This window comes from Notamacropus eugenii, chromosome 4 (assembly GCF_028372415.1).
Source record: "Notamacropus eugenii isolate mMacEug1 chromosome 4, mMacEug1.pri_v2, whole genome shotgun sequence".
NCBI lineage: Eukaryota > Metazoa > Chordata > Mammalia > Diprotodontia > Macropodidae > Notamacropus > Notamacropus eugenii.
In genome coordinates, this window is record NC_092875.1 from 238,429,031 (window position 1) to 238,446,459 (window position 17,429).

General features: G+C 33.9%; 1 protein-coding gene across 18 annotated transcripts in view; it reads left to right on the plus strand.

Moving 5' to 3' along the window:
* Positions 1-17,429, plus strand: part of EPB41L3 (erythrocyte membrane protein band 4.1 like 3) — a 357,632-nt gene that overhangs the window by 235,546 nt on the left and 104,657 nt on the right. For all 18 annotated transcript variants that reach the window (XM_072604292.1, XM_072604278.1, XM_072604276.1 and 15 more), the window contains exons 4-8: positions 449-553; positions 1,819-1,861; positions 6,032-6,107; positions 11,001-11,219; positions 11,776-11,863. In XM_072604292.1, the coding sequence (XP_072460393.1) occupies positions 449-553; positions 1,819-1,861; positions 6,032-6,107; positions 11,001-11,219; positions 11,776-11,863 (531 nt within the window). The remainder of the gene's footprint in view (positions 1-448; positions 554-1,818; positions 1,862-6,031; positions 6,108-11,000; positions 11,220-11,775; positions 11,864-17,429) is intronic.

Consider the following 17,429-nt stretch of genomic DNA (forward strand, 5'->3'; position numbering starts at 1 on the left):
GGACTTTCTGCCCTTAGAGCTGTCCTTACTTTGGCCAGGTGGGATTTAGCCTTCAGCAGGGAGGCTCCTTAGTGAAGTTTTGTTCACTGTGCCTGACTTGCTGTTTTTAGATTCTCATCCCTTAGTCATTTCTATTTTACCTTCTTAGGACTATTTTACTTGCCCAACACAAGACTTGTGATCATATCTGTGAATAAAGATTTAGAAAGCAGTGTTATAATTTACATCTTTAACTTTGCCTTTTGAATATTTCCAGGAGTCTTTCTTTAGCTCAGTCATTTTTACCCCATTGCAGATGAGTTCTTCTGAAAAAGAATGAGATGAAAGTGGTTTTGTCTGCTTTAACAATCTTCCTCTCAATTTTTTGAAATGAAGCATGAAGTATGTGAAATTGTGACTCATAATATTTAAGAAAGTACTTAGCTTTCTTTTTTTTCCCTACCCACAGAAACGTTCCAGAGGCCAAGTACTATTCGACAAAGTGTGTGAACATCTGAACCTGTTAGAAAAAGACTACTTTGGTTTAACATATCGGGACACCGAAAACCAAAAGGTGAAATATCCATTAGGGTTACCTTGCATTAAGAGCAAGGAAAATGTCTTGGAGCTAATCTACCTTTTCACTGAATAAATTAAACTAACTTCACTGATTTTGCATTTTGTATGGGTTGTGTTCCCCTTTGCTTTCTTTCTCTGGAGTCCTCGGTACTCCCAATTTCATCTACCTTTCCCCTATGCTTTCTCCTAACCTATCTTACCAGATGTCCCTTAATTGCTTTAGTACTTTATGGTTCTGAAAATCCCTGGGCTCTGGACCCAGTTTTGACAGTACTGATCTGTGAGATCTGAAGCAAGTCATCAATCTTCCTGAACTCAAGTTCCTTGATCTGTAAAATGAATGAGTTAAGCTAGATAAAAAGCAGCGAAATGATACAGTGGGTAGCTTGCAGGACCTGGAGTCAGGAAAGAAGACTCATATTCCTGAGTTCAAATCTAACCTCAGACATTTACTAGCTATGTGACCCTGGGCAAGTCACTTAATTCTATTTGCCTCAGTTTCCTCATCTGTAAAATGAACTGGAGAAGGAAATGGAAAACCATTCCAGTGTCTTGCCAAGAAAATCCAAAATGGGATCATGATAGATACAACTAAAATGATTGAACAACATTTAGATCAGTCAATTAACAAGAGCTTGTAATGAAATAGACATTGTACTAAGTCCTGGGGATCTAAAAAAAAAAAGGCGACAGTCTCTGCTCCAAGGAGCTTACACACTAATGGAGAACACAGTATGTAAATAAATAGGAACATATAAGATACACAGAGTAGATGGAAAATAATCTCTGAGAGGAAGATTTTAACAGCTGAGAAACCTGGCAAAGTCACTAATGTAGAGGTACTTTTCTTCCAAGAAGAGAGGAATGGACCAGACATTAATTATGTGTTAAATTGCATGTATCTAACCTCATCAAGCTGTTTGTTTGATCATGCTGACCCTCCTTCAATTGCTTTTCTATTTCTGTGCTACACTGACTCCTGAAAACCAATGATTGTAAACTAATTTCTTGAAAAGTGCATTAAAAATGAACAGCCTACAGTTCTGTCTACAGTCAGTGACTGAGAGAATGTCTAAGATACAATAAGACCTGAAAGGAGAAGAAAGAGCATCAAATTGGAGTTAGGGATGCGAAGGCTTTGGGTAGTGCCAGCAGCAGTAAAGAAGCACCCTGGGCAAGATTAATAAATATATGTACTTAATGAACCCCAAATTATTTTTTACCTTCTGATTTAATTCCAAGATGTTATTTCTTTTACAGAACTGGCTAGATCCTGCTAAGGAAATAAAAAAACAGATCCGAAGTAAGTTTTATTGAATTTTTTTCTGGGCTGTTGGAAAGAATGTAGGGAGAACTGTTGGAGAAATGGAGCTTTGAGCTAGTGACTAATGGATATGCAGATGGAGTTACTACGAACTCTGTTACATAAGAGGGTAAAACTACCGATCTCTCCTTATAGCTCCAATTTTTACTATTTGCATTGAATCTAGTGATGAACAACACAGTGTGTGTAACTAGGTGTTTAAGTCTTACTTAATCAATCAAACTTTGCATTCCATTAACAGTGACTGCTCTTTTTATTTTCTTAAGCTATTATGATTCAAGAGAAGCTTTTAAAAAATATTTAAATCTAGGGAGATTCACTTTCAGGAAATTATTTTAGTGAATGGAAATATAAATATAATAAGTATATTTATGCCCTTGCATATCTCCACTGATGTTAATAACAACTGGTATTTATAGAGTATTTTAAGGTTTGTAAAATACTTTACATGCTATCTTATTTGAGAGAGTATTTCATTATTAGGATTGATACTCTATCCTGGAGATTCTTAACTTGGGGTCTATGAACTGGTTTTCTTTGAAATCCCATCTATATATTACACTTTATGTATTTATAAACATTATTCTTTTGATCTGTAGATTAAAGCATACTGTTTTCACTTTATATTTTCATGGTTTTTTTCCCTTTTATTCTGTTTCTTTCTCACAATATGACTATTATGAATACATGTTTTATATGATTGCACATACACACACACACACACACACACACACACACACACAGCCTGTTTCAAATTGCTTACCATCTTAAGGACAAGGGAGGTGAGGAAGGGAGAAAATTTGTAAAAAAAAAAAAAAAAAGAGAACCTCAAAATTTTATATAACATGTATATTAAAATGAATGTTAAAATATATACATATATTATATATGTGAAGCATATATAAATAAAATTTTATATAAAATTTATATAAAAAATGAATGTTAATTGTTTGTACATGTAATTGGAAAAATAAAATACTTCCTACTGGGAACAAATAACTCCTCCTTCTGAGGAGTCTTTTGGCTTCTTCAGATTGTCAAAGGGATCCATGACACAAAATAATTTATGAACCCCTGCTCTATACTTAATCATAGTTCACATAGTTTTTAGTTAACCATTAATAAATCAAAAGTAGCTAACATAGTTTTGTTAAAAGAAATCCTCCTATAAGAATATAGAAGTCAAGCAAATGGAAATTATCATTTGACTTTAGAAATGTAATTATGTCACCATAATTTTTTTTGTCAACTGCTCTGCTCTTTCATTGGTCCTTGAAAGTCAGTAAAGGAATCTCTTGATCATTTTTCACAGAATCCAGCACATCTTTCTTGGAGTCCAGTCAATGAATGCACTTAGGTTAAAAATACCACATTTCCTTGTTTCAATATTTACTATGAGTAGAAGGAACAAATTGAAGTAAAAATGGCCAAAATACCACAAGGAGGTAACCAATAGTTAACTGTGCTTAAAATTCTTCTTAAGCAAAACCATGAAGCCTTCTTCAAGAAAAAAGAAAAAATGTCCCAAAGCCTAATCTCTTGGTATTGGCAGTCCTCCTGATAATTTATACAATTAAACCTTTAACATATACTTTAAATTTTATTAATGTGTTCCCTAACCAACAGCTTGTCAGATAAGTAGCAGCAACCAATTAACTGAGATGGAAGCTAGGACTGAATGCCACTGTGATAGATAATTGAAAATATCATTATTTTTTGCTTTGGAAATTTTTTTAAAAAAAATTAAAATGATGAAATTAATTCTTCTAACTGATAGTTGCAAAGTACTTTGAAAACAAATTATACTACAGATAAGCAACTATGATACTATTGGCAAAAAATCTGCTTGAAAAGTTTAATTTGGTTGCAATTTGTTGCTAGAATTGCATTTTTCCCATTGTAAATTTATATTCTGTTTCATATAAAATTATCTGCAGCAATTCTTGTTTATATGATATTACTTTGGTCTTATTAGAATTTCTCCCATTATAAAATTCAGCTAGAGGATTCTATGATTATGTGTTTGCGTGTGTGTATAAATGTTCATACATTTGTGTAATGGTATATGAAATCCTTGGGACAAAGTAAAAGCATGGAAATGTATTGACAAAACAAACCATACAAATTTTTTACATTCTTAGAAAACTTTAAATATTCAATAAGTCCCTTTTTACTACAATAACCTATACTAGCAGAATTTGGCTTTGAGTTCACAAGATTTTGAGGTATATTCTTTTATTCTTCATAATAAAGCTTCACATATTACTTTGTATGTCAAGCATGTCTTAGATAATTTGTTCATTTCCCCAAGTCTGCCTTAAGTATGTATTTACGTGTGTGTGTGTGTGTGTGTGTGTGTATGTTTTACAGGTTTTCAGTGGGTTTTAAATTCAGAACAGTTCCCAGATCCTTCAAGCATTGTTCACTCACTCCATAGCTCCATATTTTCGTCATATTCTGTGTTATGGTGCAAGGTCATATTGCAATTTTCCATCTCCATTTTGGAATTTCTTTGATTTTGGGCCAGTATTTCTGCATATTTTATTAGAGTTCATCCTTTCTTCCATGAGTACAAGACTTCCAAAAACAAGAAAAATTTAAAAATTTCTGAAATACTTTGTGGCTGGGTGTTTCACAGTCATTGAAGCCTACTCTCTGAGAGCTGCAACTTTTTTCTTCATTATTAAATTTTATTCTTATATAGAATAAAACAAACATTTCCATAATATAGCACAATAAAAAAGATGATTGCAGAAGAAATTTCAAATCTTCTATGTGTAACCTTTATTCTTTTAAAATGTACAGAAAAATTATCATGTAAATTTTTTTTCTTCTTTCCCTCCATATGGCTATGATAAGATGTAAATATATGTATATGTGTAAACACATATACACACGTATATACATATGTACAATTATTCCATATATTCTTCTAAACTTTTGCATGTTTTCTTGGAGTAACATCCAATGTATAGACATATACATGTATATATGCACACACATACATATACATGTATGCATAATCATATTTTTCCACACAAAAAGCATGGCATGGTGATGGTACCATACCATGATCTTCATCGATTTATCCCTTCCAAACCACTCCATTTTCTCCCATTATTTCCCTGCTTTTACTTCTGTCTCTGTATCCATTTTTTCTATATTCCTGATCTTTTTCTTCCCCACCTGCCAAGTCCCTTTAATCAAAACTTATATTAGGTTATGCTTCTTCTTAAACAGGAAACTACAAGCTCCCCAACATTACTATCAGAAAAAAATGATAAAAGTGTTGTTCACGCCTATTGGACATCTGTCCCTAGACCAAAGACCTAGAAGCTGCACGTGGCCCAGAGCACTAAGTAGAACCCAAACCAGATGAAAATAGAATTGGGAATTATTTGACAAAAAAAAAGTAAAACATAATATTGCACTTTAAAGCTAATTCAATATATGGCCCTCAGGGACCCTTATTCTGCATTAGTGGCCTCCATTTCTGTTGAGTTTGACACCATTGCTGTAGACCATAGTCTTCCAGAGGATAGAGATCATATCTTTTCAATGCAGAACTTAGCACTTTGTAGGCACCATCTAATTTGAGAATTTTCCATGTGTTTTGTCTCTTTTTTTCCTCCAAATACTTTTCTCTTGTCGTTAATGACTTCCTTTGCCTTTATCATCAGATAGAATAGAAGTTCTTAACCAACAATCCATGGAATCCCAAGAAGTCCATGACTAGAATTTAAGGGGTCTTTCAGTTATATATTTCAGTACAGTTGGTTTCCTTTGTAATCCTATGTGTTTTACTTTATGCATTTTAAAACATTAGTCTGAAAAGTGCTTCCACAGACTGCCCAAGGGGGCTATCATATACAGAAGTTTAAGAATTCCTGAGATGGAGAAAAAAAAGAGGGTGAAACTTAAAGCAATAAATTTTACTGCTTGTTAGATATGCTAGTAAAAATGTTGAGGATAAAATTGAAACTGTTAAAAAAACATCCCTTTAGATTATAGAATTAACTATCCCTGTACCTATTTTATCATGGATAATGTACAGGTTTCTAAATGTGGTTGTTCTGAGTAGATGCTTATTTGGTAACCAATTGGAACTATAAATAGAAAGAAATTCTATGAACTTCTGTTTTTCTGCAGGTGGTGCTTGGCAGTTTTCATTTAATGTGAAATTCTACCCTCCAGATCCTGCCCAGCTATCTGAAGATATCACCAGGTATTTGAAAAAATAAACATGAAAGTCTTGGGCACAGCGGGAGGAAGGATCTTTTCCCCAAGTTCCCTTGAGAGCAACTTTGCTTCTTTGAGATAGACTCTAAATCAACCACTTTTGCTTGGCAGATTGATGGCAGCTGGCTGGTAATAAAGAATATGATAGCATTGTCACAAGAGAAGAATATTCACTGTCGAATCTTTCATTCTGGGCTGATACTTCTGTAGACTTCTTTTGTAATTGTTTTAAATTTAAATATAAAATGAGGAAAAAAATCATTACCATGTCATTTCTATTTCAAGAAAACCTGTAATAAATACTGCACATTGTTTTGAAAACTCCCCAGCTTTTCTTTACTTCTTGTTGGTTGTCTTTTGTCCTCTGCTGTACACTTTTTACTTTATTTTTTTCCTCCCCCATCACCCTAAAGAAGGCTACAGTTCAGCATGGACACACAAATGGACATGCACACATATATTTAGATATCTATATATATATACGCATGTATCCCCTAGACACTCATAGACATATATGTAAGACCAGCCTGTGCTTCCTACCATCTATTTCTCTGAAGGTGGCTAGCATCTTCCTTCAGAAGTCCATGTCTTTCCATATTTTTTTACGTCTACCAGCTCATCATTTCTACACCTCAGCAATATTCCAACCAAATCATATCCTGAGAGATTGTCTATGAAAGTTTTTCCTCCCCATTTTCTGCATTTCTTCTATTCCTGGCTACCTAGGCTTTATTTATATGAAAATTTTGATTTAAAATGATCAAAATTAACCTTTTTACCCTTCAATGATGCTCTCACCTTATAGTTCAAGGAGTGATGCTGCTGATTCTGGTTCTCTTTCATCTTTTTCCCCTGGTTTCTTTGAAGTTTCTGATCTTTGTTCTTCCAAATGAACTTTGTTATTATTTTTTTCTAACTCAGTAAAATAATTTTTTAGTAATTTAATTGAGATTACATTGAATAAATAGATTAGTTAGGTAAAATTATCATTTTAAAAATTATATTGAACTTTACCTATCCATGAACAATAAATATTACTTCAGTTATTTAGATCTGAGTTTATTTGTATAAAAAGTATTTTGTGTTCATGTTCATATAATTCCTGTATCTGTTTTGGCAGGTATATGCTCAGGTATTTTGTACTATTTTATATGGTCTAAAACAATATTGAATAATACTGCATGGTGAAGTTTTTCTGTTTTTCACTTATGACTAAGTATTTTAACTTTAACTTCGTCTGAGATCATGATTACTATTCCTGCTTTTTTTACATACTAAATTCTACTCCTGCCCTTTATTTTATTTTTGTGTATATTTTTCATTTTTATAATGTTTCCTGAAAGCAATGTATTGTTTGTTTCAAATTTTTAATCTGCTCTCTGTTTCCATTTTATTGGTAAATTCATCCCATTCACATTCTAAACTACAATTACTTATTGCACATTTTCTTCCTTTTTTTTCCTCACTATCCTTTTCACCCTATTTACCCTGTCTGTCCTTCCTCACTCTTCTGCTTTACTTCTACCTGATACCTTGACCTCTATTCCTTAACCTACCCACCCCTCTTTGAGTCCCTCTCATCCTCTCCCTCCACCCTATCCCTTGCCTTCTTATTTCTTTCTGAATTTAGATGACTTATGCCTTTCTAGATATATATGTTGTTTATGTATGTTGTTCCCTCTTTAACCCATTCCGAAAGAGGGTAAGGTTGTAGCACTACCCACTATCTCCCTACTAGCTTCTTCTGTATCAATTTTTTTATGCCTCATTTGTATGAGATAATTACTCCTTTTTATATCTCCCCAGTTTTTATTTTTTACCAGCTGAGCCCACACCTTTCTTTCAAATTACCCGAATAATGATGACAATTATAAGAGTACTGTTAATATTTTCACAAATACAAAGTATACAATCTGACCTTATTGAGTCCCTTAAAATTGGTCTTTAATGTTTACCCTATATTTCTCCTGGATGTTATTTGTTGAATTTTCCCTCAAGTTCTGGGGATTTTGTTACAAAAACCTTAAAGTCTTTCAGTTGGGTAATTTTTTTTTCCATTCAGGATTGTACTTAACTTTGCTGGGCAAGTTATCCTTGGTTGTAAACTGAGCTCTTTTGCTTTATAGTAGCATTCCAGGACCCATAGTCCTTTAACATAGTAGCTGCTAGGTCTTATGTAATTCTTATTGTAGCTCCATGATTTTTAGTTTTTTCTCTTGTTGCTTCCATATATTTTTAATTATTTATTTTATTCTGAACTTAAAAAATAAAATCATCATTTCTATAACATAGTAGAATAGAAAAAAGTGATTGTATATCAAACTACAAATCTATGTACATCTTGTTATTCCTTTTAAATTAGAAGAAAAGTTATGTAGCTTCCTTTAGTCCCCTTTTTTTCTTGCCTCCCCCTCATCGCTGTCATAGAGATGGCTACCATCAGATGCAAATATGTATACATACCTATATGTATATATATGTGTATATAATGTATATGTATATACAATATATATGCACACACATATACAATATAATGTGTATAAAACCATTCTACATATACTTCTATTTATCAGTTCTTTCTCTGGATGCAGATAGCATCTTCATATGTCCTTTGTAGTTCATTTAGGCATTTATAATAGTCAAAATGACTTAGTTCTTAAAGCAATACTTTTGTTACTGTGTACAATGTTCTCTTGGTTTTGCTCATTTTGCTCTTCCATATAATCGTAACTGAAGGGAAAATACATAGGCGTGAGTGCTGACTTGCAGTAGTGTTACAGTGGGTTAGGTAGACTTCCCATTTTAAATTCTTTGCTTTTTATTGTTTTAGTATACATAGCTGTATAGATTAAAAAGAAAAGGGATGGAGAAGAGCAGAAACATTTTTCTCTGGATAGCTAGAATTTATACTGTAGCTCAACCAGGTACTTGATAACTACAAAAATGAGTTTTATGGTATAAATGGGAAATGTCACAGGAGGTATCTTTCTTCCATACTGTATCCTTCCTGCCAAAAAAAATAAAGTCTTGTTTTGATCACTCTAAGAAGAATGGGAAAAGAAAACAACAATTCATATGAAAGTGAAAGAATAAATATTATACAGCAAGAATTATTCCAGAATGACAAATGAACATGGAAACTGAGCAAAAGTGCTTTTGCTTAATCTCTCTGCTTTGTTAGACAATTCTTTGCCCTGTATCCTTCCAGGCTTATTTTTGTACCTTATAAGTTTGACATAACTTTGGATCACCATGCTTCTATTATCCTCTGTCAGTAACTTATTCTAATCCAAGTCATTATATGCAATATGCATGTAAACATTGCCTCTCATCAATGGGAAAATCTCCAGTATTGAATTTTCAGATAGAGTCAAATATTTTGGAATCCCTACCCAAAATGCAAAACATTAAGGTGAAAGAAATTTACTTCATGTGACAAATTAGAATATAGTTTAAAGCTAGCTTTAAAATAGATAAACTGGAGAATTCATATATTTTTCTTGGATTCCAAGTTTAAGATAATTTGATTTAAGGCTAATGGTATTGTTAAATTTGAATTTGAAAAGGGAATCCATAATTTCACTGCATCTTTTGGGAAATATTTATGTAGGATATTTGAATATTCAAAAATCTTTTTAAAACATGGTATATATAAAAAAGTATATAGCACCAAATTGGACGATTTCTAGATATCCAGAAATAGAATATTGCAATCATAAATCTGTAAAGAATTTTAGAAGTTCATCTAAGAAAATTAATGCTTAAACCGTAAGCCATCAAAGAGAGATGATTTGATCACCATGTACATTAACATCTCAGGTAATGCATGAAGATAGATTGTATCTATGCTCACATCCTTATTCCTGAGCATTAATGATATTAGTAATAACAACATCTATTTAGAAATATTTTGCATTTATAAATCTTAAATAAGAAGAGAACTTATGAAAAAGCTGCTTTGTTTTACCTTGAAAAAGCATTTACAATGCCCAAATTTAAAACAAAGGATTGTCTAACTTAAGGACCATTGTGCTTTAGAATTAATGATTATGTGGATTCATTTCTGTTTAAATTTTGGAAAGTTAACCAAAGCCCTGATTGAAGTCCATAATACTCAAGTAGAAATGCCATAGATTGAAAGCATAGGTGGTGATTTGGCCTACATAAATGTTGCCAGGATGTCACAAGTAAGACTTTTCATGTCCTTGATGAAATACCTTCTCCTCCCTCTTGCGAACCAATAATTATGTATTGGAAAATTATACTGTGAAAACTCACACCAAAGTGTGTTCACACAAAACAATGGATTCCTTAGGAGATATTAGTGGAACCATTTCATATGATTCTTTTACTATGTGTATATACTTCATTAATAAAACTTTACTCAACTAATTTCCTCTGTGTAGCTGAACCAAAATCCTCTAATTATACCTTGCATGCAGTAAAAGTCAGCAAACACATGCTCATAATTTGTTTTATGCAATCCATGATGATATCATTCCTCAAGTACTATAAATCATCCAGAGTTATCAATAACTTGGACCCTTAGTTGCTCAGTGGCAAAGAATACTTTTCCATTTAATTTGTTGCAGTCAAACCTGAAGCTAAAGCATGGCTTTGACTTACTTCAACGGAAGCAGATGTCCTCATCTACATACTAAAATATTCTTAGGATAGTTTGTATATTTTAGAGTTAGTGAAATTGTTACTGTAGTGGTGAGTTTTTTTGTTTTAAGGCAACATAGACATTTCTCTTAGTTCCAGGGCACTGTGTAAATACGTATGAAAAAGAAATTGTAGTGGGCAATGGAAAATTCCTCCCACTGCTGCGTACTGAAAACAATGTAACTGCCTAAGGACTGTTCTTTGTCTTTTGAAGGTACTACCTCTGTTTGCAGCTACGAGATGATATAGTATCAGGAAGGTTGCCATGTTCTTTCGTCACACTCGCCCTCTTGGGATCCTACACCGTTCAGTCTGAACTTGGAGACTATGACCCAGATGAATGTGGAAGTGATTATGTCAGTGAGTTCCGTTTTGCACCAAACCACACAAAAGAACTGGAAGATAAAGTGATTGAGCTGCATAAGAGCCACAGGTGAATAATAAAAGTACTTGAGGCGTTTTGCTTAGGTTCACTTTGGGAACAGGAATATTATCTAGACCATGGGTGGGGAACCTGTGACCTCAAGGCCACACATGACCCTATGGCCCTCTGAATCCAAACTTCAGTGAAAGGGCTGCACTTGAGGACCTAGAGGGCCACATGTGGTCTCGGGGCCACATGTGGTCTCGAGGCCACAGGTTCCTCACCCCTGGTCTAGATTAACTCTTAATTTCCCCAACAAATATAGTTCTAATCTCCAGGAAATTAGTTATAGATGGACTCTTTATGCACTGTGCCTGGCTCAGAATATTAAAATATTTAATTTGAATTTTTTTATCTTAAATTCTTTTCTCATTATTCTGCTTAGTGCTTTCTGAGCATCTCCTATAAGTCTAATAACAGATTTTGCTACCCAGGATTGTATAGGAAAAGCCTAATGCCTTAGATAATGGCTTGTTTAGCAGATAGTCAAGTAGCTAATTCTATAGAAAAAAATTCCCATGTCATGACCATGTTTAAACTTTTGATTTTTTTCCTGCTTTTTCAGGGGAATGACACCAGCAGAAGCCGAGATGCATTTCTTAGAAAATGCCAAAAAACTCTCCATGTATGGAGTTGATCTGCATCATGCCAAGGTAAATGGACATTTTAATTTATACTTCTTTCTCCTTCCTCAGACTCCCTGTAGCCCCAACCAGGCCTTAAACACTCGGTTCATAAAAATGGGTTATCATTCCCTTCACCCACTCAGTTAAATGCAATTTGATAGACTAAAGAGTGTATGTGGAAAAATTAGCTATTCTTAGGGAAGGAATGGTTCTTAACAGGGGTGGGGAACCTGTGACCTTGGAGCCACATGTTGTCTTCAAGCTACAGGTTTCCCACCCCTCCTTTTGGAGAACTACAGAAAAATCAAAATATACTTTAAAACAACAACAAAAAAGTATGGTACAAATCTATGCAGTGATCATTCTCTGTGTCCGTTGTTGACTTGTTTTCCATCCTTTCTTTCCTAAAGGATATTTCCAAAGGATCATTCCTTAGAACTTCATTCTTGTTTTCCTCTTCTCTTTTTCTCTGCTCTGGTCTTTTGTGCCTTGCACACTTCCTCACATGTATTAAACACTTAATACATGCTTGAGTGATGCTGTTGAGTTATGAGTTCTCCATATTTTAAGGAAGATGTTAATAAGTTGGAGAATATATCGAGGGAAAACAACCATCATGGAGAAGGATCTCAAGTTTTTGCTATAAATCTTGGTTCAAAGACTTTGAGTTTAACCTGGAGAAGAAAAGATTTAATGGGGATATGGTAATTGTCAGTATTGTAAAGGCTGTTTTGTGGAAAAGATAATAGTAGACTTATGCTACTTGGATTGAAGTGGGGCAGCTAGGTGGGGGCACCTAGGTGGCACAGTGGATGTAGTGCAGGCCCTGAAGGCAGGAAGACTCATTTTCCTGACTTTAAATGTGACCTCCAAAACTTATTAGCTGTGTGACCCTGGGCAAGTCACTTGACTCTGCGTTAGTTTCCTCATCTGTAAAATAATCTGGAGAAGGAAATGGTAAACCACTTTAGTATCTTTGCCAAGAATACTCCAAATGGGTCATAAAGAGTTGGACATGACTAAACAGCAGTAACAACAAGTTGGACCTAGAGAACAACAAAAAAGAAACCACTAAGCTGAGGTAGCAAAGGTGCAAAATAAATTTGGTGTAAGTAATTACAATGAGAATTATCCATAAGTTAAAAAATCGACTTCAGGAAGGTGGCACATTGTCCTTCATGGATGGTCTTCAAGCAAGGGCCCAATTATCATTTTTTGACTTAAGTTGTTGAGGAGATCCTTGTTATGATATAGGTAAGACTAGATTACTTAAAGATCCTTTCCAGTTCCAAGATACTGTGAAGGTTCCAAGAGTTCAGATATTTTCTTGGTTTCAAATGTCAACTTTATATAATAGCTTGTTGTATGATTTTTGGGCAGTCACATCATTACCTTAGTTTCCTTACGTATAAAATAAGTGGTTTGGGTTGAATGATAACCTGATGTTTCTTTCAGCTCTAACATTTGACTTTTTTCTCACTAATCACCCACTTTGACCTCTTAACTATGTTTCATCTCTGTATTTCCAACAGACAGATGGACATTTCTCTTTGAATATTTTTACTCAAATTCAAAACCAAAAGGGGATTTCTATTCTCATCCTCACACGCTCAACCTACACCTTTTTGTACATTTCCAATACCAACATGAGTTTTTCCCAGTCATAACTCAAAGTCTTAGTCATTTAGGAATTATTGTTTAGTCTCTGAATTGATCACTGTCTTGTTAATTCTTCCTTGAAAATATTTTTTTAAAATAAATAAATAAATTAAAAAAAAATTTTTTTTTAAATCTTTTCCTATCTCTGCTGTCACCATCCCTGTTGCGGTCTCATCACCTCACAACTTGAATTTTTGTAATAGTCTCCAAATTAATTTCTCTGTTTCCCATCTCTTTTTCTTCCTTTCATTCCTTCCTACACAGACCTCTAGACTTTAAAACATTGCTTTCTCCATATTTTTTCTCCTCTATTCAAGGATTTATAATAACTCTCCATTGACTGTTGAATAAATTCCAAACTTGGTGCAGGTCAATGTAATCAAGAAGTTAAAATTTATTGGAGTTAGAGGTCTTTGGTATGAATTCAAGCTCAGCTATTTACTTATTTATATGAGGCAAATCATTTAATTTTTATTGACCTTAATTTCCTCATATATAAAATAGTGAGATTGAACTTTATGGTACAGTAAAATCTCTTTTATCGCTTAGTGTTTGATCCTTATTTTGACATTCAAAATCTTCCATAATCTAATCCTACAATATTTGTCTAATCACATCTCCCATTTTTTCTTCCACATGCTTTTCTGTCTCAGTCTGCTGTAGTCTTTCCTTTCCCCTGAAATGCATGTCATAAACAGCCTCCTCTTTGGAACTTTGTTCTCCATTTACTCAACATTGCTGAAGTGCTTGGCTTTATATTATTTGTGTGTTCTTCAAACAATGAGAAGTGGTCCAGCTCTACTCAAGTGTCTGCTCCTTGGGTGTCTCCAGGCCACAACGAACTCACCCATTCGCAGTCATAGCTTGGCTTCAGTCCACATTTTGGTACTTAATTTTTTTGTTTTGTGTTTCATTTTATCTAAACCTTTCTCTCAACAGATTCTGAATACATACCAAAAGCTTATTTTGTTTCTCCTCCGTTACAACTACAGTTTTTATATGGTTCATGGGATTAGAACTCCCTAGGTCATCTAGTTCATTCCCTTTAGTTTACAAATAAGGAAATAGCTGAAAGACTTGTTGAAGGTTATACAAGTTGTCAGTGGCAGAATTCAATTAAAATACATGTCATGTTGCACAAATTCATTGTTCTTTCTATTACACCGAGCTGCCTAATGCAGTTTTGCTACCAAAGGTAGCCATTAATTGAACAGTTTTAAACCACGAACTTCAGATGCTGTGAGCAGTACCCTACTTTAAATAAACATGATGTTTTGAAGTCTTTCTTCAAATCTTTGCTCTATTATGGAACATATCCAGCACATTTAAGTTCTTTAGAAGCTTTTGGTTGGGGTCCACCTTTTGGTGAATGAATAAAGCCCTGGAACGTTGCTTTGCCTCCTAAATTCGTTCCACAATTATTTGAAATAGTTCAATCTAATTGTCTATCTAAGAAAAAAAACAGATGGATGAAAAATATCTCCTATCCCAGGTATGATATGCTATTTGGGAAACAACCCAAATATCTGGAATTTAGACTGGTTGTGATTTGAACTGCACATACAAATGAATGGCAATTCATTTCTTTCTTTTGCCTCTGTACCCAGGAAAATCACAAGGAAATTATAAAAGGTTCCTATGTCAGGCATCTAATTGTGGCACAGGATCAGAGATGCAAATTTAAAATAAGTGACACAGACTAGTTTTTATCAGTTTCTAAGTTTTCTATCTTGTTGATTATTTTAAAGTGTAAATGATGGAGAAGAGAAATAAAGGTAGCTGGAGGACTTTGTGTGTTTTTAAAATGGTTCTGTTTTCATGTAATAATTAACCTGATGCCTCGCAAAAGTAGAGAGGATTTGAGCAAATTTTCAAGCAGGTTTTGATCCAGGGGGTATGTGCATTCACAAAAATTCATGTAAATAGAATCACAGATTATAATAATAGCAAATCATTGAAAGCAGCATTCATAATCTAGTTTGAAATGGTGCCAATAAAGGAAAATTAATCTTTCCCCATAATTAAAGGTAGTGCAAATGCAGGCACGTAGATCATTTCATTGAGACATTAAGTACAGTAATTCTATTATGGATTCAGTTTTTTGTAGGCAGCTGAAATTCATCATAATTTCCAAAAGGAAAGTTTCTTTCCAATTAGAAGTGAGATCCTAGTCCTCTATTAATAGCATGAAAATCCCGTGTCTTCCAGAGTCATTTGAAGTAAAAATCCAAGTGATCATTTCAGTATATATTGTAGGTTATTCATACTTGTTTTCTATTTCATTTCACAAGTGTATTTTGTCAACATGATGTCTACGTTTTTGGGAGTCTTTGCTCCTTGAGGCTTTGTTTCTCTTTGCCTTGTGTCTGCTGATATGTGTCTTGCCAGCAACACTTCATATTGTGCTTATCATCTTGAATTTATAGCCAATCGTTTCACCTCTAATTTTGAAAACTATGGGCAATTTCAATTGGAAGGTTTTGCTACGTAGTAGAAATGGCACTGAGGAAGTCAGCAGTTTTAAGTTCTAGCTCTGAGTTGGCCACTCATGTGACCTTATGCCAACTGACCTCCAGGAAAATCACTCAGTTTCTCTCAGCCTTAGTATCCTCACAACTAAGAAATAAAATAAAATGGTCATGCCCTTCATGCCTACCTCTAAGAGTTCTTGTAGGAATCGAGTGACTATATTTAGGAAAGCACTTCATAAATTTTGATTGGCTATGCCCATGTAAGGTGCTTGTCAGTGTTTATTACCATCATCATTATTTTACGTGGGTTTCTCAATCTCAGGTAAGTCTTCTTTAGTAACTTCTGCTTTTAAGCAATAGAAATGTATATTTTAGACACAACTGGATTTAAAAAATAAACAGAATCATTCAGCAGTTCTATAATTTTATCAGACCTGATGCTTAGAATTTCTAGTTATATAAGACCCAGTAGTTAAATTTTAAAGTCAGTCTTTCTTACCTGACTGTCCTCCCTCAGTGCTACCTTCTCAGGATGTATTACAAATGCTTGGTCAGTGATGGGTGTCCAATGAAGAGCTACTCTAAAAAGAATGATGGAATATTTGAAATAAAGATTTCATTTAAAAGAAAATCTTGTACAGTATTGCCTCCTATATAAAGTGCTCCAGACACAATCAGAATTATTGTTCATTGTCTCTGGCAACCTGTGAAACTAGGTTCTTGACAGTGAATCTATATGTGACTTGTGACGAGTAAATGTATATATAGGGCCTTTTATGTAAATAACAGAAATTCTTCCCATATGCCAGTGGAAAACATGTTTCCCCACTCTTTCTTCACCAAATCACCACACAAGGTATGTATACCAGGCCTTGCATCTGAGATCCTACTAGTTTATGAGATACACACTTTGGGATTAGATATAGTTTTAGGAAATTAACTCACATAAAGGAAGCACCAGCCATTTATCAGCATAAAGAGACAGTTCCTTAAATGGAAATGTCTTAAAGGTCTTGCTACATAGTTATTAGACGAGTCCTCATCTTTGCAATAAAATCCACTGGCTTCTTTTCAAATTGTATTATGTATTTTCAAATATATATCATATTGTAATATCCTGTGGTCAATTCACTCTACTCACATAAAGTAATCAGCTATTTAAATGAAGCAATGAATTTTCAATGTACAGGACTTTATTGCAAGGCAATTAAGTTCTGTTTATATTTTCCTTCAGATGAACTAAAAGCAAATTTAGCTTTTGATTCATGGATTTAGCTGTGTACCAGAGATATTAAGTAGGCAGTGTTTCTTTGAAGTGGACAGCTTAATTTGTTTCCCAATTAATTTTAAGTTTTTCAGGTAAGTTTTATATTCTAGACAAGCTTTTTCATTTAAAAATATTTCATTACCATAACACACACACACACACACACACACACACACACACACACAGAAGATAATAC